Source organism: Acomys minous, assembly GCF_964271855.1.
Source record: "Acomys minous genome assembly, chromosome: 8".
NCBI classification, from domain to species: domain Eukaryota; kingdom Metazoa; phylum Chordata; class Mammalia; order Rodentia; family Muridae; genus Acomys; species Acomys minous.
Window position 1 is genome coordinate 126,630,453 of NC_140489.1, and position 22,857 is coordinate 126,653,309.

Sequence of the window (22,857 nt, forward strand, 5' to 3'; positions counted from 1 at the left end):
CAGAACCCATATTGCACCTCACAACTGGCAGTAACTCCAGTTCTAGAGGAACCAATATCCTCTTCTACCTCCTTTAGCACCAAGCATGCAAGTGGTACACAGACATGAAAATTTGTAAAAAATAAAATAAAATAAAATAAACTATGCCAGCTGGTACAGACCAACTGTAGGCAATGAGCTGGGGTTGTCTATTAAGATAATCCAGACAAAAGCCGCTGACTTTTATGTAAGTAAGAATGTCACTGGCAAAGGATATTTTGAGTAGTTGGATCCAAAACAGTTTTTGTATATAACGTATCACAAAACAGTAAACCATAATACAAACATAAAGACACTGCCATTAACACTTCCAGACATCAAAAGTCAGCCTCAGTGTAAACAGTAGGACTGCAATTATAAAGCTGACAACCACAGAACTGTTCACAGCCCAGGGTTGAGCATTCACACCAAAATGACAGATGGTTAAGCTATTAATAATAACCATTACAAATGCAGGGGGTGTTTTTTCTTTTCATTTCATGCATATAAAGGTTCATATATTTGTTTATTCACTTTACATCCCAATCATAGCCCCTTCCCTCCTCTCCTCCTGGTCTCCCCTCCTCTCCTCTTCCTTCATTCCCCCTCCCCTGTTCCTCAGAGAAGGAGACACCCCCCATCAACCCACCCAGCTCATCAAGTCCCATCAGAACTGAGCTTGTCTCTTCCCCTGTGGCCTGGTGAGGCAGCCCTGCCAGAAGGAAGTGACCAAATAGCAGGTAACAGAGTCCGTGTCAGAGACAGCTCCACTCATGAAGCTTGAGCTGCCCACTGTTACATCTGTGCACGGGGCCTAGGTCCAGTCCATGCCTGGTCCCTGTTGGTGCTTCAGCCTCTGCAAGCCACTCTGGGCCCTGGTTAATTGGCTCTGCTGGTCTTCTTGTGGAATTCCTGTCACCACCAGGTCCTTCTCTCTCCCCCACCCACCCATTTTTCTACATGCTTGGTTGGCTGTGAGTCTCAGCATCTGTTTTGATCTGCTGCTGAGTAGAGCCTCTCAGCGAACAACTATGCTAGGCTCCTGTCTGCAAGCATAGCAGAGTACCATCAATAGTGTCAAGAGTTGGCTCTCTCTGATAGGGTGGGGCCCAAGTTGGGGCAGGCATTGGTTAGACATTCCTCAATCTCTGCTCTATCTTTAACATTACATATCCTGTGGGCAGGGTAAATTTTGGGTTGAAGTTTATGTAGGTGGCTTGGGGCTCTCCTCCCTCCACTAGGAGTCTATCCTAGTTAGAGGGTGTCCTCTTCTGTCTCCATGACCCTCCTACTAGAAGTCTTAGCTAAAGTCACCCCCATATCCTTCCAGAAGCTTGTCCTGTCTTAGGTCTCCAGCTTGTCACAGAGATGCCTCTTTCCATGGTTTCTCTTCTCTCTGCAGGCCCTGTGTCCCCCACCTCAGCACTGCTGCTCCCCTATCCCCTCTCCGTTCTTCCCAAGTCTGATCTCCACCCTCATATCTCTCTGTGTTCCCTCTTTTCAACCACTCCCACTGTCTATTCTATTTCCCCTTCTGAGTGAGATTTAAGCATCCTCCCTTGGGTCCTTCTTGTTACTTATCTTCTTTGAGTCTGTGAATTTTAGTATGTTTATCCTGTACTATATAGCTACAATCCACTTATGAGTGAGTATATACCATGTGTCTTTGTGTACCTCACTCAGGATGATCTTTTATAGTTCTATCCATTTGCCTGCAAATTTCAAGATGCCCTTGTTTTTAATAACTGAGTATTATTTTAATAACTGAGCCCATTGTGTAAATGTACCAGTTTCTTTATCCATTCCTCGGTTGAGGGACATCTAGGTTGTTTCCAGATTCTGGCTATTACGAATAAAGCTGCTATGTTGAGCAAGTGTCCTTATTGTATGGTAGAGCATCTTTTGGGTTTATGGCCAGGAATGGTATAGCTGGAGCTGTTCCACTTTTTCTGAGAAAGCATCAAATTGATTTCCAAAGCAGTTGTATATTTTGCAATCTTACCAGCAATGGAGGAATGTTCCCTTTTCTCCACATCCTCACCTGCATGCACTATCACTTGAGTTTTTTATCTTAGCCATTCTACCACATATAAGATGGAATCTCAGAGTCATTTTGATTTGAATTTCCCTGATAACCAAGGACACAAAGCATTTAAGTGCTTCTTGGCCATTCGATATTCCTCTGTTAAGAATTCCTCTGTTAAGAATTCCTCTGTTAAGATCTATAATGAGATCTGGTGTCCTCTTCTGGTGTGCAGGTGTACATGCAGACAGAACATTGTATACATAATAAATAATTTTTTAAAAAAAAGAATTCTGTTTAGCTCTGTTCCCGATTTTTTGTTTGTTTGTTTGTTTGTTTTGACTGTCCTGGATTCACTTTTGTAGACCAGGCTGGCCTCAAACTCGCAGCGATCCGCCTGCCTCTACCTCCCTGAGTCCTGGGATTAAAGGTGTGTGCCACTACCACCCGGCCTTGTTCCTGATTTTTTTTAATTGGGATGTTTGATTTGTTGATGCGTAATTTCTTGAGTTCTTTATATATTTTAGAAATTAGCCATTTGCCAGATGTAAAATTGAAATCTTTTCTCAATTTGTAGACTGATATTTCATCCTATTGACAGTGTCCTTTGCCTTACAGAAGCATTTGTTTCAAGAGGTCTCATTTATTAATTGTTGATCTTAGAGCCTGAGCTGTTGGTGTTCTGTTCAGGAAGCTGTATGCCAATGAGTACAAGGCTCTTCCCCACTTTCTCTTCCGTTAGATTTAGTATATCTGGTTTTATGTTGCGGTCTTTGATCCACTTGGACTTGAGTTTTGTGCAGGGTTAAATATGGATCTATTTGCATTCTTCCACATGCAGACATCCAGTTAGACCAGCACCATTTGTTGAAGATGCTTTCTTTTTTCCATCGTATGGTTTTGGCTCCTTTGTCAAAAAATCAAGTGCCTTATGTGTATCTGTGTGTATTCCTGGGTCTTCAATTTGATTCCATTGATCAACCAGTCTATTTCTATGCCAGTACCATGCAGTTTTTACTACTGCTGCTCTGCAATATAAAGAAGCCAGGGACTGTATAGGATTGTTTTAGCTATTCTGGTTTTTTTTTTCTTTCTCCATATAAAGATTAGAATTGTTCTTTCAAGGTCTGTAAAGAATTGTCTTGGTATTTCAATGGGGATTGCATTGAACATGTAGATTGCTTTTGATAAGATGGCCATTTTTACTCTGTTAGTCTTAGTGATCCATAAGCATGGGACATCTTTCTATTCATGTTATACAAGTCTTCCACTTGCTTGGTTAGAGTTACACCAAGATACTTTAACTTTATATTTGTTTGTCTTGGGCTCTCTTGTTTGTTGGTTTTTTAAAGACAGGGTTGTTGTTTTTTAAAGACAGGGTTTCTCTGTGTGGCCCTGGCTGTCCTGGACTTGCTTTGTAGAACAGGCTGGCATTAGACTCACAGAGATCCACCTACTTCTGCCTCCCTGAGTGCTGGGATTACAGGTGTGTGCCACCATGCCCAGCAAGCTACTTTATATTATTTATGACTATTGTGAAGGGTGTAGTTTCCCTAATTTCTTTCTCAGCCTTTTTGTCATTTATATATAGGAGGGCTACTGGTTTTTTAAAATTAATTTTGTATTCAGCCACTTAGCTGAAGGTGTTTATCAGTTGTAGGAGTTCTCTGGTGGAATTTCTGGGGTAATTTACGTAAACTATATCATCCGAGGATAGCAATACTTTGACTTCTTCCTTTCCTATTTGTATTCCCTTGATCTCCTTTACTTGTCTTATTGCTCTAGCTAGGACATCAAGTACTATACTGAAGAGATAAGGAGAGAGCAGGCAGCCTTGTCTTCTCCCTGATTTCAGTGGATATTTGATGTTGGCTATAGGCTTGTTTAGGTACGTGCCTTGTATCCTTGATTTCCAAAACTTTTAACATGAAGAAGTATTGGATTTTTGTCGAGTGCTTTTTCAGCATCTGAGATGATCAAAGGTTTTTGTTTTGTTTTGTTTCCTTCAGTTTCTTTATATGTTGTATTGCATTGATGGATTTTTGTATACTGAACCACTTCTGCATGCCTGGGATGAATCCTACTTGATCATGATGGAGGATGTGTTTGATGTGTTCTTGGATTTGGTTTGTGAATATTTTTGTATCAACGGTCATAAGGAAAATTGGCCTGAAATTTTCTGAAAGCAATATGGTGTTTTACCTGTATGTACATCTGTGTGTCACATGCATGCCTGGCACCTGCAGAGGCCACTAAAGGACATCAGATCTCCTAGAACAGAGCTGGAGGTAGCTATAACCTCTGTAACCTTGTGAGTGCTAGGAAATGAACTCAGGACCTCTGGAAGAGCAATCAGTATTCTTGGCTGCTGAGTCATTCCTCCAGCATCTCTTTAATAGTTTTATAGGCAGGACACGGGTTTAACAGTGAGAAATCCTGAGGGCCAAATATTAAAGTAGAAGAATTCGCATGTAAGAGATTAGAAAAGATATTTTCAAGAAGCTACATTCAATCAATCTTGTTCTAGGCCCAATACAAAAACTTAAAGTCCAGGTAACTACAGCAAAATTAATAAAATTAAGATTGTTTTTTAAAAGGATAGGTGGGGGCTGGACAGATGGCTCAGCAGTTAAAAGTATATGTTGCTCTTGCAGAGGATCAGGGTTGATTTCCAGCACCTACATGGTGGCTCACACGCATGCACAACTCCAGTTCTAAAATAACTGATACCTTCTTTTGACTTCCATGGCACCAGGTTTGCGCACACACACACATTCATACCAGGTACACAGACAGACAGACAGACAGACAGACAGACAGACAGAATAAAGAAAATAGACCAAAAAAAATCTTAAGACTGGGTGATGGTGGCACAAGCCTTTAATCTCAGCACTAGGGAGGCAGACGCAGGTGGAACTCTGTGGGTTCAGGGTCAGCCTGGTCTACGTAGTGAGTTCCAGAACAACCAGAGTTATACAGAGAATCTCTTTCTTGAAAAAACAAAAAACAAACAAAAAAAATTAAGAGGACAGGGATGTGGTTCAGGGGTTTAAAAGCCTGTCTAGCAAGTGAAGGGTCAAGCTGAATCCTTAGCACTACAAATAAATAAATAATAAACAAACAAACAAACAAATAAAGCAAGCCAGCCAGCCACTACCTGGCTAGTTAAAGAAAAATAAAAGAAAAAAAACTAAACTAAACTATGTGCAGCCTGGCACACCACACCTTGGGAAGTGAAAGCAGGAAGATTCAAGTGCAGCTTTGGCTAACTGTGAAGTCTCAGGCCAGCCTGGGTTACATGAGACGCTGACTCAGAGAAAGAGACAAGCACTACAAAAAATGGTAATGATAGCATAAGAAAAGCAAACTCCAAATCAAAGTCCAAATCAAACCCATCCCTTTATATATGCACGTAACATTTACAGTGGATGTTGTTATGTAAATGTACATACATCTTGACCAAGTGAATTTTAAATATGAGGACATTCTACATATGAAAATTTTACTTCATGTAATTTGCCACATTAATCAGATTAAAAGGAAAAGCCATCATGATCTAATAGATGTAGAATAATGTTAAATAAAAATTCTGTATGGTTTCATAACAAAAATACTGACAAAATCAGAAAGAGAACAGAATTTCTTCAGTCTTCTGTGGGTAGCTACAAAATCAGTGGCAAAACAGCATGCTTTAAAATTGTGTGTGTGTGTGATTGTGTGACTGTGTGTGTGTGTGAGTGTGTGTGTATGTGATTGTGTGACTGTGACTGTGTATGTGTGTGAATGTGTGTGAGTGTGTGTGTGTGTGTGTGGTTGTGTGACTGACTGTATGTGTGTGTGAGTGTGTGTGTATGTGATTGTGTGACTGTGACTGTGTACGTGTGTGAATGTGTGTGAGTGTGTGTGTGTGTGTGTGGTTGTGTGACTGTATGTGTGTGTGAGTGTGTGTGTGGTTGTGTGACTGTGACTGTATGTGTGTGTGTGAATGTGTGTGTGAGTGTGTGTGTTTAAACATGAAAGAGGATCAAGAGAGGAAGTGGGAAGCTGAGGGAAGAGGGCTGCCACTAACTCCAGGCCAGCCTTAGGTACAAGAAACCCTGTCTCAAAAGAATTTAAAAACAGATATTCAGGCCGGGCATGGTGGTGCATGTCCTTACTCCCAGCACTTGGAGGCAGAGGTAGGTGGATCTCTGTGAGTTGGAGGCCTGTCTGGTTTACAAAGTGAGTTCCAGAACAGCCAGGGCGATTACAGAGAGGAACACTATCTTGAAAAAAACAAACAAAAAACAAAACAAAAGGCAGATTACTCTGAATGATAACTTAAACACTAAATGAAAAATGTATATTACAGCAAGATGGTTCAGTGGGTAAAAGCACCCGTGAGCAGCCTGTCTGAGATTAACAAATGCACACTGCCCTCTGATGCATGTAGTGCAAGCAGAAAACTGAGTCCTGAAAGTTCTCCTCTGACTTCCACATATATTCCATTGAAACAAAATGTAATAAAATTTGAAGACTTGTGAAGACAGCCAAATGTGGTAGCATACACATTTTAATCCCAGCAGTTGGGAGGCAAAGGAAGGTGTATTTCTGTGAATTGGAGGCCAGTCTGGTGTCTACATAGTGAACTCCAAGCCAGTCGGAGCAACAAACTGAGACCATGACTCAAAATAAGAAGGAGAGTAGAGACTTACTGTGGTGGCATCCATAGCTTCGTGTATTTGAATGCCTGGTTCACAGTTGTTGTAACTGTTTGAGAAGGATTAGGAGGGCTGGAGGAGGGGTGTCACTCAGGGGTGGGTGCCTTTTTTTTTTTTAATGTGTAAGTGCTCTATCTTTGTGTAACACCGGCCAGAAGAGGGCATCAGATTCCAATACAGATGGTTGTGAGCCACCATGCTGGAAACTGAATTCAGGGACCTCCTAGAGAACCAACAGTGATCTTATCTGCTAAGCCATCTCTCCAGCCCCAGGGGTGGGATTTGACATTTTAAAAGCCTAAACTAAGCTCAGTCCTTGTGTCTCTGAGCACACAAGCTCGCCCTCTGTCTGTCTCTCTCTGTCCCTGTCTCTCTGTCTCTGTCTCTGTCTGTCTCTCTCTCTGTGTCTCTCTGTCTCTGTCTCTGTATCTGCCTGTCTCTGTCTCTCTGTCTCTTTCCCTCTCTCTCTCTCTCTCTCTCTCTCTCTCTCTCTCTCTCTCTCTTTCTCTCTCTCTCTCTCTCTCTCTAACTTGCAGATCGATTGTGAGCTACTGCCCCATGACCATGCTGTCTGTCAGCCACCACCACATTCCCCACCATAATAAGCATGGACTAACCCTCTAAAACTGTAGTTAAATTAAATCCTTGGTCATGGTGTCTCTTCATAGCAATAGAGCAGTAACTAAGAAACTTATCAAGAGTCAGGTACAGTGGCTAAGACACTTATGAAGAGCCCAAGCCTGTAATCCTAGCACTTCGGATGCCAATTCAAGGAGATGCCATTAGATTCAAGGCCATCCACAGCTACAGAGTGAGCACCTGCCTCAAACTAACAAAGGCTTACGAAGCATTCCCCTTAATGTCAGGAAAGAGACAAGCCTCTATTCACTGGACAAAATAATACATACCACAAGCACCAAAATCCAGATGCTTCAGACGCTGCTATAAACTGCTGTAACACTTATATATAACTTACACAGTCTTGTGTATATTCAAAATATACACTACCTGGGCATGGTGGTGCAGGCCTGTGACCTCAGACACAGAAGGAGCTCCATACTAGTCTTAGTTACATACAAAGTTCAAGGCAAAGCTGGGCTACAATAGACCCTGTCTCTCATATACACAAAAAAAGTTAACAAAATAAATTTCTAAATCACTTAAAATAGATAGTTTTCTAAATGCATTATCTAAATGCTGTATATGTTCAGTTCAGATACAACTATTTTCAAATGGTTTTCAATCCAAAGATTTCTATATTTGGGGATGTAAAGCCCAACTATACAGAGGGGTAACTATACTGGTATAGTTCAGTGGAGGAGGAAGCATTCCGTGCTACAAGGAAGCTCCTTAAGCAGGAAGGTAAACAACTCAAAATAGCTTCACGAAGTCCCTGAAACTGACCAGATTCACTAAGTCCCTCCCTGCCAGAGTAAGCAATTAAAAAGCTGAGAGTCCCTCCCAGAGAGAAGGAAGCTGAGCTGCAAAGAACCCTGCAAAGGCTCTGAGACCAGCCCTGGTGCCTGGAAGCAGAAACTAGCTGAGCTACCTAGAAGAAGCTCAAGCCAACAGAAGCTCCTAGGGAGGACTCTTCAGCCTGTAGGGCTGCCTGCAGGCTGTGCAGTTTGCTCCAGATGCCCAGGTCTCTGAGCTATCACCCATGCTGTGGTGGGCCTTGGCGATGCAGCTGCCTTTGAGTCACTTCTGCTCCTGTAAGTATCCCCTCACCCATAATCGTGTAAGTAACCCCAATAAAACTCATTGGTACACCGAGGTGGACTTCAGTGGTATCCATACTGTGGTCTGTTGTGGGTTCCCTAGCTAGGGTAAGTAGATGTGTGAGTTGTGTTGCGAAACCAAAACAGGAGCCACACTGTCTTACATTGTCATCAAGTCTCTGTATTTACAAGAATACATTTGTTTCCTAAGCCTAATGTATCCTGCAAACCATGTTTTCAACCTATGCTGAAGTTGAAACCCTATGCAGTACACCCTCCCATTTGCCTTGCTAACCTCCCATTTGCCTTGCTAACCTCCTGAGCACCTGTGATGCCTCCTCTTGCACATGATGTGCTCTTGTGCTGATCTACCTCACAGGCAGCCTTGAGCGGAGTCCCCCACTCTTCCGTCAGGTGCTAACAGCCAATCATCTCAACAGCTGTTTTCTATCAACCCTAACCCTACCCATAAAAGGGACCCCAAAAGCCAGCGAGGGGCTGCTCTCTGAAACCCTGATTTAGGGGGAGGCAGTCATCAGACAGCTGTGGAAATGTTTTTTCCCTCAGGTCTAACAGTGTCTCTCCAAGAAATATTTTATCTCACACAACTGAATATCATAGGAAATGAAAGTTTTGAAAAACAGACTCTAATGGATCCCAGGTTGACCCTGAACTCCTTATATAAATAAGAACAACCTTGAGATACAGGTCTTACCTTGACCTTCCAGGCGCTAGGATTCCAGCACTGTGCCACCATGGCCAGCTAAAGCATGGGGTATTCTTAAGGAGTTATTAAAAACAAACTAAGAAGCGCCTAAGGAAATAGAGGAATAAGAAGGGAAGCTGGCTGGGACCCTAGCACAATAAACAAAAACTGGTGTCCTAGTTATATTTTTTGTCACCTTAGCACGAGCTAGAATCAAATAGGAAGGAGAAGCTCAATGAGAACCACCACCTCCTTCAGAATGCCCACAGGCAAGTCCATAGGGTGCTTCTTGATTGCCGATTACTAGAGGAGAGCCTAACCCACTGGGGTCAGCGCCACCCCTAGACAGCTGGTCCCGGGTGGTGTAAGAGAGCGGCTGAAGAGGCCAGGAAGCAACACTCCTCCTCGGCCTCTGCTCGAGTTCCTGCCCCGACTTCCCATGATAACGACTACAATCATAAACTAAGATAAACCCTTTCCTCCCCAAGTTGCTTCTGTCATGGTGCTTTTGTAGAGCAGCAGAAACCTAACTTGCATAAGGTAAGAACTAAGGGCCTGGGCAGTGGCTGCAGCAAGAGAGAGAGTTTGCTGCTCTTCAAGAGGACTAGAGTTTGGCTCCCGGAACCTTCATCTCTTCAACTTGAACTGTAGCTATGGGGAACCCAACAGCCTATTCTGCCCTTCTCGGGCCCATTTACGTGTACATAAAAATAAAAATTTTTAAAGTGTAATAAGATTTTTTTTAAAAAAGGTTTTAGAAAGGGTGTTTCAAGCTGGGTGTGGTGGCGCACACTTTTAATCCCAGCACACAGGCGGCAGAAGCAGGAGGATCTATCTCTGTGGGTGCAAGGCCAGCCTGGTCCACAGAGTGGGACTTTGTCTTGGAAAAAAAAAAGAATCAGTATTTTCAGGTTGTTCATATATACATGTGAATATATATATATATATTTTCCAGGTCAGCCTCAGATACATTAGACACTGCTTTTTAAGAAATAGTACTCAAATGTTATCTTGTGGTGTGGTAGCGCACACCTTTAATTCCAGCACTTGGGAGGCAGAGGCAGGCGGATCTCTGTGAGTTCGAGGCCAGCCTGGACTACAAAGTGAGTCCAGGACAGCCAAGGCTACACAGAGAAACACTGTCTCCCCTGTCTGGGGGGGGGGGGGGAGGCCAACTTGTAACAATTTATGTTTCTTTTTGTTCTTTGAATAGCATCAACTTTGAGTGCTTATAGTGTGGTAGATGTCATACTGATTACACAAACATGTAATCCCGTTCCTCAAGGGCACTAAAATCTTGGTTCTCTGGTGTTAGTGCACAAGAACCTTTATAATGTCAGTACTGGGAAGACTGAGGCAGGAGGATCATGAGCTCAAGGAAAGCCAGAGCTCTATGAGGAGATCTGGTTTAAAAAGTAAATTCCCAAGCTCATTACAAAACATCTTAGAAACAACTTGTGTTTCTAGTAGCTAAACATATCCAAATAAATATCCAAATAAATACCCTCTTTTCTTTACAAGCCAACAACAGAAGCACTCTCCCCATTCCTGACGCCCCAGGGGGACCTGGCTGTCTTCTCTTGTACACACCAGACTTGTAGCTGGAGATGAGTCATGACAGCAGGACCAAGCAAAGCACCAGTCTAAACAGCCTTAAAAAGTGCACACAATTAAATATAATATCCAAAAATCTGAGCAGAAATAGTAGAAATGCTCATCTGTGAAAAAAAAAAAAGAGGAGCTGCTGTCAGCTCCTTCCCAGGGGTCCAGAGCCAGGCTAACAGCACCATCCGAGCAAGTGGGAGATGGGCCTCCCCATTGAAATGTCAGAACGTCTCCCAGTCCCTGTTCATTTTAGCTGGGCACAGTGGCACATGCAGTAGTCTGAGCCCTCAGGAAGCCATGGCAGGAGGATATCAAGTTCAAGACCAGAGCAAAGCCACAGAGGAAGACTTTGTCTCAAAACTATAATTAAGAAGAGGAGGAGGAGGAAGAAGAGGAAGAGGGGGAGGAGGAGGAGGAGGAAGAAGAAGAATCAGCAACTTCATTATTACAGGCTGGGGGTGTCACTCATTGGTAAAGCACATATCTACGACATGTAAAGCCACAATTTTAATGCCTCAGGTAACAAGCTCTTGGCCCCTCTCTGTACAGTCCGTAATGGATCAGAGATTTTTCCCATCTCTCAATATTGCAAATAAAGTAGTTCCTACCTCATTATCATCTGCAAAGGCATTGATTTGCTCCAATTTGTAGGTCCAATATCTGGCTTCCTCCTCTGGGATGTCTACCATAAAAATGAACAAATGATATTAGCTAGTAATAGATAGTCATCGGCAAACAATACTTTATTGAGGCAAATGAATATAGTTAGAAGAGTGGTAGTGGCAGATTTTTAACTGTGACTCAATTGTTGCCATAGATACCAGTGACTCTTTATTTTGGAAAGACAATATACTAACTGCTATTCTGGATTCTGTTTTTGAAGATGATGAAACTAAAGCTCTGAGGGGATATATATCCTAGTTATGGCTGAGTTCCTCCACAGATAAGCCAGGATTCCAAAATTACAGCTTATGTAACCACACTACCTTCCACTCAGCAAGACTTGAACTTCCCAAAGGATTAGATTAGAAGGAAAGATACTCTGGGATATAAAGACGCTTAAAATGTATATTTGCCTTCAAAAAATTAAAAATACAGCCAAGTGTAGTGGTGTACACAGCCTGACTACATATGGCGCTCCAAGCCAACAAGCAAAAAGATCTACACACACACACACACACACACACACACACACACACACACACAATTACTTTGTGCGGATACAGTCAAAAGAAGTAAAAGTAGAACCGCAAAGGAACATCTGTACATCCACGCTCAGAACAGAATTTATCCACACCAGCCAGGAGTTAGGAAGTCACCCACTCCATAAACAGACAAGAAAGTGAACAAAATGATTTACGCATACATAGTGGGACATTTTTCATCCTTTAAAAGGGAAATTTTCCAAGCTAGTTCTTTAGTCAGTGACAAACAAGGAACAGTGAAGGGCTGAAAGGCTGAGACAGGAGAAGCACAGCGAGCACGGCGGCAGCTGGGACTACACAGGAAGTTCTGGGCCAGCCTGACTACTAAGGGGCCGCTGTCTCAACACACAGAACAAATCCCCAAAACTGCTAGTATTGTGTTTTAGAAATATGAGACCGGGGTTGGGGATTTAGCTCAGTGGTAGAGCGCTTGTCTAGCAAGCTCAAGGCCCTGTGTTTGATCCTCAGCTCTTGGGGAAAAAAAAAAAGACAAAATAACAAAAAGACCGGAAACAAACAAACAAACAAACAAGGTAACTAGAAATATGATACCAATATTATAGCTGATTCCTGTAAAATCCACACTTAAATGGGAAGGTCACAAGTGTGAGGCCCATTTGTGCTACAGAGTTAAGTTCTGGGCCAGCCTGAACTATACATTAGCCAGACCTGTCCCCCAAAAGATTAAAATGAAAAACAGAAGAGTTGGATCCACGTAGTGGTGGTGCATGCCTTCGATCCTAGCATCAGGAGGCAGAGGTAGGTGTATCTTCAAGCTTGAGGCCAGCCTGTTCTACAGAGTAAGTTCTAGGACAGCCTGGGCTACATAGAGAAACCCTGTGTCCAAAAAACAAACAAACAAACAAATAAATAATAAAAGAGTTGGATAGAGGCATATATATGTTTATTGGCTGGAAAGGCAACACTAGAACATCAATCAAAGAAATGTTAAATCTAAAAATAGTGGCATAAAGCATGCAGGAAATCTGGAATCTATGAAAAGACCAAATCTAAGAGTAGGAATAGAAGAAGGAGAAGAAATCCAGGTAAAGGCACAGAAAATATTTTCCACAAAATTTCCCTAACCTAAAGAAGGAGGTGCCAGCTATGACGGCTGAGCCGTTAATCCCAGCACTCAGGGGGTAGAAGAGAGAGGATCTCTGTGCGGCCAGCGCCAGCCTGGTCCGCAAAGTGAGTTCCAGGACACCCAGAGCTACACAGTGAGACCCTGTCTCAAAAAGCAAAAACATTTAAAAACAACAAGAAGCATAAATAAACCTCAAATAGAATGGACCAAAAATAAGACTTGGCACACAATAATCAAAACACTAAACACAGAACAAAGAAAGAATACTTAAAACAACAAGGGGAAAATGCCAGTGACATGTAAGAGCAGACCTATTAGAATAACAACTAACTTTATAATAGAGCCTCTAAAAGCCAGAAGGGCCTGGACAGACGTGCCGCAGACTCCTGGAGACCACAGACGCCATCCCAGACTACTATACCCAGCAAAACTTTCAATCACAATAGGCGGAGAACGTAAAGCACTCCATGATAAAACCAATTGAAGCAGTATGGATCTACAAATCATCCCTACAAGTGCAAGAAGTAAAACTCCAACCCAAAGAGGTCAAGCATACCCTAGACAAGACAAGGAATAAATAATTCCAGACCAGCAAATCAAAAGAGAGGAAACACACACATCACTACCACCACCACCACTACAACAACAACAAAATAACAGGAATCCACACATACTGTCCGTTAATACCTCTCAACTTCAATGGTCTCAATTCCCCAATAAAAAGACACAGACTAACAAAATGGATGTGAGAACAGATCCAACCTTCTGCGTCCAAGACACATAATTCAACATCAAGGATAGACATCACCTCATGGTAAAAGGGTGGAAAAAAATATAGCCCAAGCAAATGACCCAAGGAAACAAGCTGGTGTGGCTATTTTAATGTTTGACATAATAGACTTCAAACCAAAACTCATCAGTAGACATATGAGAAGGCACTACATATGCAAAGAAAAATTCCACTACAGAATACTGCAATTTTGACATCTATGCGCCAAATACAAGGGCACCCAAGTTCATAAAAGAAACACTAATACAGCCTAAATCATATATAACTATACTGCAACTAAAACTAACTAAACTGAGCATATCTCTTATATGTAAGAGATATTAATATATTATGTTAATATATAATATATTGATACATATATTACATTTTATGTAAGAGGCATACTCAGTTTAATTAGTTTCAGTTGTAGTGTAGAACTCTTATTAAGCTCTTATTAAGATAAGAGCTCTTAGCTGAGTATGGTGACACACACTTGAGGAGTTCAAGGCTAACCTGGTCTACAAAGTGAGTCCAGGACAGCCAAGGCTACATATAAAGAGAAACCCTGTCTCAAACAACAACAACAACAGAGGTAAGAGCTCTTATAATAATAAGCTCTTAGCAAGAAAAGAGCTAAGTGTAAATATGCCCTGCTACACCAGAAGTAGCTTCATGCATTTCAGGGCACTTGCTCTCACTAGCTCTCCTCCCCAGCCCTCCTTGTGTGTCTAAGCATGTGTCTGTGTGTCTGTATGTGTGTTGCTAGAAGTTGAACCCAAACCTTGCATGAGCTATACCCTCAGCCATGTTTAATGTTTGATTTGACTGCATCAAGGAACTGCACTGACGATACATATGCAAAGTAGGTTAGCGTAATGGAGTAGTAGTATACTCCATAATGCTCACACAGCAAAGACAACATGTTTTTTAGGATAAATGCCTGTCATTAATTCTCATGATTGATGACTGAAAAACATTACTACCTAACTCCACAAAATAATTTGAAAGAGAAAAAAAAATAGAACTACAAGGGTATTTTATGCAACTCTATAGTGGAACAAGCAATGAGTGATCCAAACAGCCATCAAGAAAAGTAGCTTAAAGCTGCATGCCTGCAATCCCAGCACCCAGGAGGCAGAGGCAGGTGGATCACGGTGAGTTCCGGGCCAGCCTGGTCTACAAAGTGAGTCTAGGACAGCCAAGGCTACACAGAGAAACCCTGCCTTGAAAACAAAACAAAACAAAACAAAACAAAGCAAACTAAAAGGTAGCTTCAGTGTATTATAGTTAAAACTAATACCCTAGATTCTGGAGCCAGGTAACCCTTTCCCCTTCCTCCCCTTTCCCCTTCCCTCTTTCTCACCTGGTCTCCTTCCAGTGCCATGCTAATCTTGACACCCTGAGCTCTCATGGTCCTCCCACCTATGCCCCAGGTGCTGGGGTTAAGGGCACATGTCATCTTGCCAGGAGAGATCATGTGAAGTTAAATCCTGTTTTACCACTTCGTAGCTATGCAACCTTGGACAAAATACTTAAATGCCTCATTTCCTTGATTCTGAGATGTTAACAATAGCTGGGTTGACCTCAAAGGAGTACAAAGAAGGTCAAATGAGGTAACACAGGTGTTGGGTATAGCTCAGTAGAGCTACACTTTCAGTCTCCATAAATGGTGGTTTGTAGGGCTGGAGAGATGGCTCAGAGGTTAAGGGCACTGGCTGCTCTTCCAGAGGTCCTGAGTTCAATTCCCAGCAACCACGTGGTGGCTCACAACCATCTATAATGTGATCTAATGTCCTCTTCTGGCATGCAGGTGTACATGCAGACAGAGCACTGTATACATAATAAATAAATAAATATAAAATGGTGGTTTGTTTTTTTAAATATTTATTTATTTTTATGTATGTGAGTTCCCATATATGTATGTACACCTACTTGCCAGAAGATGGAATCAGATCACTTTATAGATGGTCATGAGCCACCATGCAGTTGCTGGGAATTGAACTCAGGACCTTTGAAGGAGCAGTCAGTGTTCTTAACCACTGAGCCACCTAGCCAGCCCAAGTGTTTTTAATTACAGTGTACATTCATAACATAAAGTCAAGCACTAAAATGTTTCTAGCAAAATACAGTATATAGCATTTATATTTTAAGTATGCAATTAGTAGATGAAATGGTTAAGAAACAAAAAACTGAATATATGTACATTTAAAACACAAACATAATCAACATGCAAAGTCAATTATCAGTTGATCAAATTATTATAAACTTTCCTTTTGCATACCTATACTTTTGAGGCAATAAAAGGCGTTTTTAAAGTTGATAATAATTGGATGAAGTATTTTTAAATGTTTCTATATTATCCAAGAAAATTCCTTTTGTCCAAATATAAGAAATCCTTTCTGGCTGTTTTGAAATAACAACATATGAGTTTAGTTATTTTTGAGCTAATAATGAAAATCATGTAATTTTTGTTTACTTTACCATTATGATATAAGATATAAATTCAGCCAGGTACACACCTTTGATCCCAGCACTCAGGAGGCAGAGGGAAGTGGATCTCTGTGTTTTAGGCTAACCTGAACTACAAAGTGAGACCCTGTCTCAAAAAAAAAAGGACAAAACTAAAATCACACTAGGTGTACTGGCACAAGCCTATGAAAGTCTGACGCAAGCCTGTAAACTTGGGCCACATAGCAAGATCCTCTCTGGGATTAAAAAAAAAAGCTAAATAAATAAGTTGAAAATATCAAGAGCCACAATAATAGTAAATGTGGATACCACTAATATAAATGACAAAAAAATTAAAGAATACTAAAATCATTCAAATAAAAGGAAGATAACATTTCTAGTCATGTCCAAGCTGCAGCTTGTATACTTGGATACCCGTGAATGCAGCCCAAATCACCCACATGGTGGCTCACAACCATCTATAATGAGATCTGGTGCCCTCTTCTGGCCTGCAGGTGTACATGCAAGCAGAATACTGTATAAATAATAAAAATAAATAAATCTTTTTAAAAAAATTTTTAATCTCATCAAAATAGACTCACCAAATGGCAACTCAAATCGTGCATCAAGCAGAATTTTGTGAGGAGTTGGGTTTTTAGTTCCACAGATCTCGTCATCTTTCATTAGAGTCTCCGCTTCCAGTGTGGACCACTCCCCAGGTCCTTCCTAGGAAAAAAGGCCAAAGATTAAACTCTGAACTTTCTTGGTTCCCTGTGTGGTTCAAAAGCCCTGTGTTTTCCTCTGAAGGCCCTTCTTCAAGAGCTTCAGAGGACCACTCACGTCCTGGTAATGAGAGGAAAAGCTACTCTCACGGCTCCTTCTGTGGCGCTCTCTCCCCTTGGCTGAGATGGGGTCTTGGGGCAGCTTTCACTTGGTTCAGCTGTGTAACCTTTGTGAGGATGAATTCCAGAGTACCAGACTTTAAAAGCAAGCATCCCGAGCTGGGCGTGGTGGCACACGCCTTTAATCCCAGCACTCAGGAGGCAGAGACAGGCAGATCGCTGAGTTCGAGGCCAGCCTGGTTTACAGAGTGAGTCCAGGACAGCCAAGGCTATACAGAGAAACCCTGTCTCCAAAATCAAAAATCAAAAATAAATAAATCAAGTCTCCACACGGCCCAGCACTCAAGCTCATGATTCTGACTGTGTCACTGGGTGACTAGAATTGAATAGAGCTGCTATGAAAATGAGCTCCTCTTCTGCTGAGAGGAATAGAGATTAGGACTCAATCAAATACAGACAATGAAGCCATGCCCTCACCTTGCCCACTTCCAGAGAAAGTGTGTGGTGCACAGTCAAGCTAAACAGCAGTCAAGTCGCTTCTGTTTAAGTGTAAGAAGCCAAAGAGGAACCAGAGTTGAACCTGAAACGGGTACAGCCAGGATAAACTCTCCCACCACACCTGTGAGTGCTTAGTCCCAACAGTATTATACACAGAAGAAGTCTGAAACCAGTTGCCTGGGAAGTAGCTTAGAAAAACAGACCCCAAGATAGTATCTGAACAGTTGGCTAAGAAGTGTAAAGGCATTTTTCCCAGGATAGTGTGTAAATGAGAATTTGAGACCACGCACACCTGACTCAGACAAGACCATCTATCTGCTAGGATGAAGAGGTGCTCAGGCATCTCCCAGATCAGCCACAGGACACAGGAAGAACAGCTTAAGGACAATCGCATACCCCCTGGGTGAGGTTAGAAATGGGGAGGGCACATGCCCTCTGTTTAAAAAGGAACAGGTATGCATCAGGTATGCAACAGGTACTCATAAAAAAGTACAAGTATCGGCTGAGGAGGAGCTAAGATGGGAGGCGGCAAAAGCTGCAACCATACTTCCGAACAGGCAGTGTGCACCAACCTCCTCTGACTGGCGAATGCTCTTCAGTGCAATCCACACGGTGCCCACCATCGTGTCCCATATCAGCCCTTTGTTCCACACCTCCACACTTAAGCCAAGGTCCAGACGGCTGATCTCACTGATGGAAAGAGAAAAGTCCTTTGAGGAGAGCCAAATAACATGAGAAAAAAATGCTATAATTCCCTATTCTGCTAGCCTTGAACACTTCTTACTAGTACCTTGTTTTAGGGAAAATAAAGGTATCCCTGAATGTTGCAAGTACACTTTAGATTTCTAGGAACTTACAACAGGTGTCCACCGAGTAGTGCTTTGGTAACAACTGGGCATGGTGGTGGTATATGTCAATAATTCCAGAATTCAGGAGGCTGAGACCAGAAGACTACAAGTTCAAAGCCAGACAGTGTAATACACAGACTCAGGAAGAGAAGAAAGAAGGGAGTAAGGGAGGGACAGAGGGAGGAGGAAAATAAAGAGGGGGAGAGAGAGAGAGAATAAATTTGTATATACATATATTGATTGCTTATTTGTTTGTTTATTGTTTTTTGAGACAGGGTTTCTCTTGGCTGTCCTGGACTCACTTTGTAGACAAGGCTGGCCTCCAACTCACAGCAATCCTCCTGAGTGCTGGGATTAAAGGCGTGCGCCACCATGTCCAGCCTTGTTTTTATATTTTACTGTTATTGTTTAAGATAGGGATTCCAAAAATGCATTTATTATATTATCCAAGGTAAGTTCTAGAGACCATACAACATAATACCTACTGTTACCAAAAAGTTATTATGAACTTGAAATCTTATTGGGGCATGGCTGGAGATACAGCTCAGTGGTAGAGTACTTGCCTAGCATCCACAAGGCCCCAGTGCTAAATAAAGAAAACTTTTTAATAGAATATATTTCATGTTAAATGTTGTTAGCACCAAAGTTGGGGTGGGTCAGAAAGAAACTATTGGAGGTGATGGACACATTTATTACCTTGAATGTGGTGACAGTATCTCTCCACGCTGTGTACATAATAGGTCTGTTATACCTGATTATATCTCAGTAAAAGGGAAAAAGGAAAAAAGAAGAGAAAGTATGAAGATGTTCGAGGAGAGAGGAGGAGAAGGACCTTTGTTTATCCTTCACCCTCTGGAGACTCGATCACGGTCAGACCAGTGCAGCACCATAAACCCTGAGGTCAAGTGATTCGGGCATTACCGCCAGCCACGCCGTCTGCCTATAGTTCTACTCCTGTGCAGCAATCTTTTTTTGGGGGGGGCGGGGAGTGGGCAGAGGAGGATTCGAGACAAGGTTTCACTGTGTAGCCTCAGCTGTCTTAGACTAGACAGGGCTGGCCTCGAACTCACAGTGATCTGCCTGCCTCTGCCTCCCAAGTGGAGTGCTGGGATTAAAGGCGTGCGCCACCACACCCGGCTGTGCAGCAATCTTACATGTTTTATTGCTAACACTACCACTTCCCTAACTTAGATCTATGTAATACAAACAGGGAACTTTGGGGGGGTCTTATAAAAAAAAAGATTTCGAGGCCCTGGGTTCCATGTCCAGCAGTGAAAAGGCATAAATAAATGCGGTGTCAAATACGGCAGAACACTGGCTTGGAAGGGCTGTAAGTACAACCACAATGCTAGGATAGGACAGGGAAACACATTATGTTAGTGTCCAGAACATTCTCGAGAAAGCTTTGTTGAAACACAAGATGACATGAAGAGAAAGGCGAGAGAGATGAGAAACAGTGGCTACCAATATAAAAAACAGGAATTATCCAGAAAAATCCGAGCCTGTACTCATCTCAGGAAGTGTTGCGTGCATTCCTTAGGGAAAGCCTGGTCTCACTGTTGGCCTGTAAGATAAACAGTCTCAAGTGCACTAGTTTGGAGTGTGCACTGACAGCCACAGAAGTCAGGCCAACTGTGTCACAAGCATATAAAGCAAAGATGTGTTCCTTTTACAAACACAGTGGAGCGCGGAGCACACTGCTGAGCTCATTTACTTCTTCACTCAGTATTTCCCAAGCACTCATAACACATAGAATTGGTTCTTTGGGGGAGAGACACTTAACATCAGGCCCTGTTCTTGTTTGCAGAAATCTCCCAACGTGTCTGAAGACCTGCCCACAGCCGCAGACTAGGTAACTGACCTGGTCACTATCTTAGGCTGCTCACAGTGGGGACTGAGCTTTTTGTCCTGCGGTTTGTTCAGCCTAATGAGCCAGACTGTGAAAGTGCACCCGACATCTGTATCCTATGTGAGGTGTCTCCCAGCTGACTCTAACGTGAACTTCCCTTGGGGATGCCCACAGAATAGACCCAGTGCAGCTACTCGTTGTATCTGAAGCCACCAGGTAAGATAAGTCACCCAGAGTCTTTAGCAGCTTGACATGGACAGAACAAAAGAAAATCTATTCTCCTCTCATATATGGATGCTTAGAATGTACAATCAAGAAGACATAACTTGGGGCTGGAGAGATGGCTCAGAGGTTAAGAGCACTCCTCCTCCTCCCAAGGTCGGGGGGTTCAGTTCCCAGCAACCACATGGTGGCTCACAACCATCTATAATGTGATCTGATGCCCTCTTATGCCCTGCGGGTATACATGCAGGCAGAGCACTGCATTCATAAAAATAAATAACATCTTTTTTTAAAAACAGAAGTTATAACTCTATGCTTGTCCCCAGAGCCCAGAGGAAATTAACTCAGTGTATACAAGATTCTGAACCAAAAACACTCATGCCGTAAGTGCAGACGCCTTCCCTTAACCGAGAACATCTAAGGGCTGGAGATAGAGTTCAGGGGTATTCTTGCCTAGCACTCAGAAGGCCCTGTGTTTGATCCTCAAATAATAATAAAAATGAGTAATTTTAAGAAGTAAGCAGCCAGGCGTGGTGGTGCATGCACTCAGGAGGCAGAGGCAGGTGGATCGCTGTGAGTTCAAAGCCAGCCTGGTCTACATAGCGAGTCCAGGACAGCCAAGGCTACAGAGAGAAACCCTGCCTCAAAAAAAAAAAAAAAAAAGTAAGCAATCTAGTGCTGCAAATAAGATATAAAAACATGGAGCTGGAGAGATGGCTCAGAGGTTAAGAGCACTGTCTGCTCTTCCAGAGGTCCTGAGTTCAATTCCCAGCAACCACATATGGCTCATGGCCATCTACAACTTAAGAGGTCATTCTCCTTGTATTGAGTTCCAGGTAACCCTAGGCTACAATGTCTCAAAACACACACACACAAACACACACACGGTCAATCATGAGGCCTCATAAAGACTAGAAGTTCAAGGTCATGCTCAGCAATGTAGTGAACTTGAGGCTAGCCTAGGCTACATCACTCTTGTTGCAAATAAATAAATAAACAGATAAATAAACAAATAAATAAAATAATAATGTGAGAAAAACAAAACCCTATACCAGCTAGAGAAACAAAATACATTAAGAAAGAAGAGATTTTAAAAAAAGAAAACAGAGCCAGGCGTGGTGGCGCACACATTTAATCCCAACACTCTGGAGGAAGAGGTAGGTGGATCGCTGTGAGTTTGAGGCCAGCCTGGGCTACAAACCAAGTCTAGGCCAAGGCTACACAGAGAAACCCTGTCTCAAAAAGCAAAACGAAATGAAAAGAAAGAAAGAAAATAAGAAAACAGGAAGAGGGCTGGAGAGATGGCTCAGTGGTTAAGAGCACTGACTGCTCTTCCAGAGATCCTGAGTTCAATTCCCAGCAACCACATGGTGGCTCACAACCATCTATAATGTGATCTGATGCCCTCTTCTGCAGATAAAGCACTCATATACAATAAATAAATAAATATTTTTTAAGAAAAGAAAGAAAAAACAGGAAGACAGATCAGCAATTGAGCTACTAGTACAAACAGGACAGAGTAGAAGGAATAAGGAATGAGAGAAAGAAAGAAAACAACTAACAAAGCCTATGTGTAAACATAAAAAAAGAGCCGAGTAGTGGTAGCATACACTTTCAATCCCAGCACTGATGAGACAGAAGCAGGTGAGCTTCTGAGTTCAAGGCCAGCCTGGACTACAGAGTGAGTCCACTACAATCAGGGTTACACAGAGAAACCATCTTGAAAAACCAAAAAATAAAAATAAAAATAAAGCAAAATTCACACAGGATCTCTGTCAATATAGAAAACAGACAAAAATCCACACAAATCACAGCAGAGGTGAAAGAAATGTTCTGGGCAGCTAGAAAATAAGCAACAAGAGCACAGCTAACAGTGCTGAGGAGAGAGAGCAGAGGTTGCAGCTTTTCACTGTGAAGAGTTCTAAGGGAGCACTTGTCACAGGACTGCGCTGGGAGACAACGGGAAGGCTAGACCAACATGCCATACTGCAGTCCAGCTGTGTGGAAGAGGCTTGTGTAAGCCAGGCCTGTAACCTGGCCATGGCTCTCAGAGGGAGGTGTGAGGCTGTAACCTGCTCAAGGCTCTCAGAGGGAGGCATGCGGCTGTAACCTGCTCAAGGCTCTCAGAGGGAGGCGTGAGGCTGTAACCTGCTCATGGCTCTCAGAGGGAGGCGTGAGGCTGTGATGTGCCCATGGCTCTCAGAGGAAGGCGTGAGGCTGTAACCTGCTCACGGCAACAGAGGAACTACAAGGAAAGACTGTGCATCTACTTCAGTGTTCTCAACCTTCCTGATGCTGTGACTTTTCAAATACAGTCCT

At 42.5% G+C, this 22,857-nt stretch overlaps 1 protein-coding gene across 7 annotated transcripts in view; it reads right to left on the reverse strand.

Annotated features, from left to right (window-relative positions):
- Positions 1-22,857, reverse strand: part of UNC13B (unc-13 homolog B) — a 199,199-nt gene that overhangs the window by 139,950 nt on the left and 36,392 nt on the right. For all 7 annotated transcript variants that reach the window (XM_084791248.1, XM_084791247.1, XM_084791256.1 and 4 more), the window contains 3 exons: positions 18,192-18,309; positions 16,882-17,005; positions 11,379-11,452 (listed from right to left, as the gene is read on the reverse strand). In XM_084791248.1, coding sequence (XP_084647374.1) covers positions 11,379-11,452; positions 16,882-17,005; positions 18,192-18,242 — 249 coding nt within the window. In that variant the 5' untranslated portion in view covers positions 18,243-18,309. The remainder of the gene's footprint in view (positions 1-11,378; positions 11,453-16,881; positions 17,006-18,191; positions 18,310-22,857) is intronic.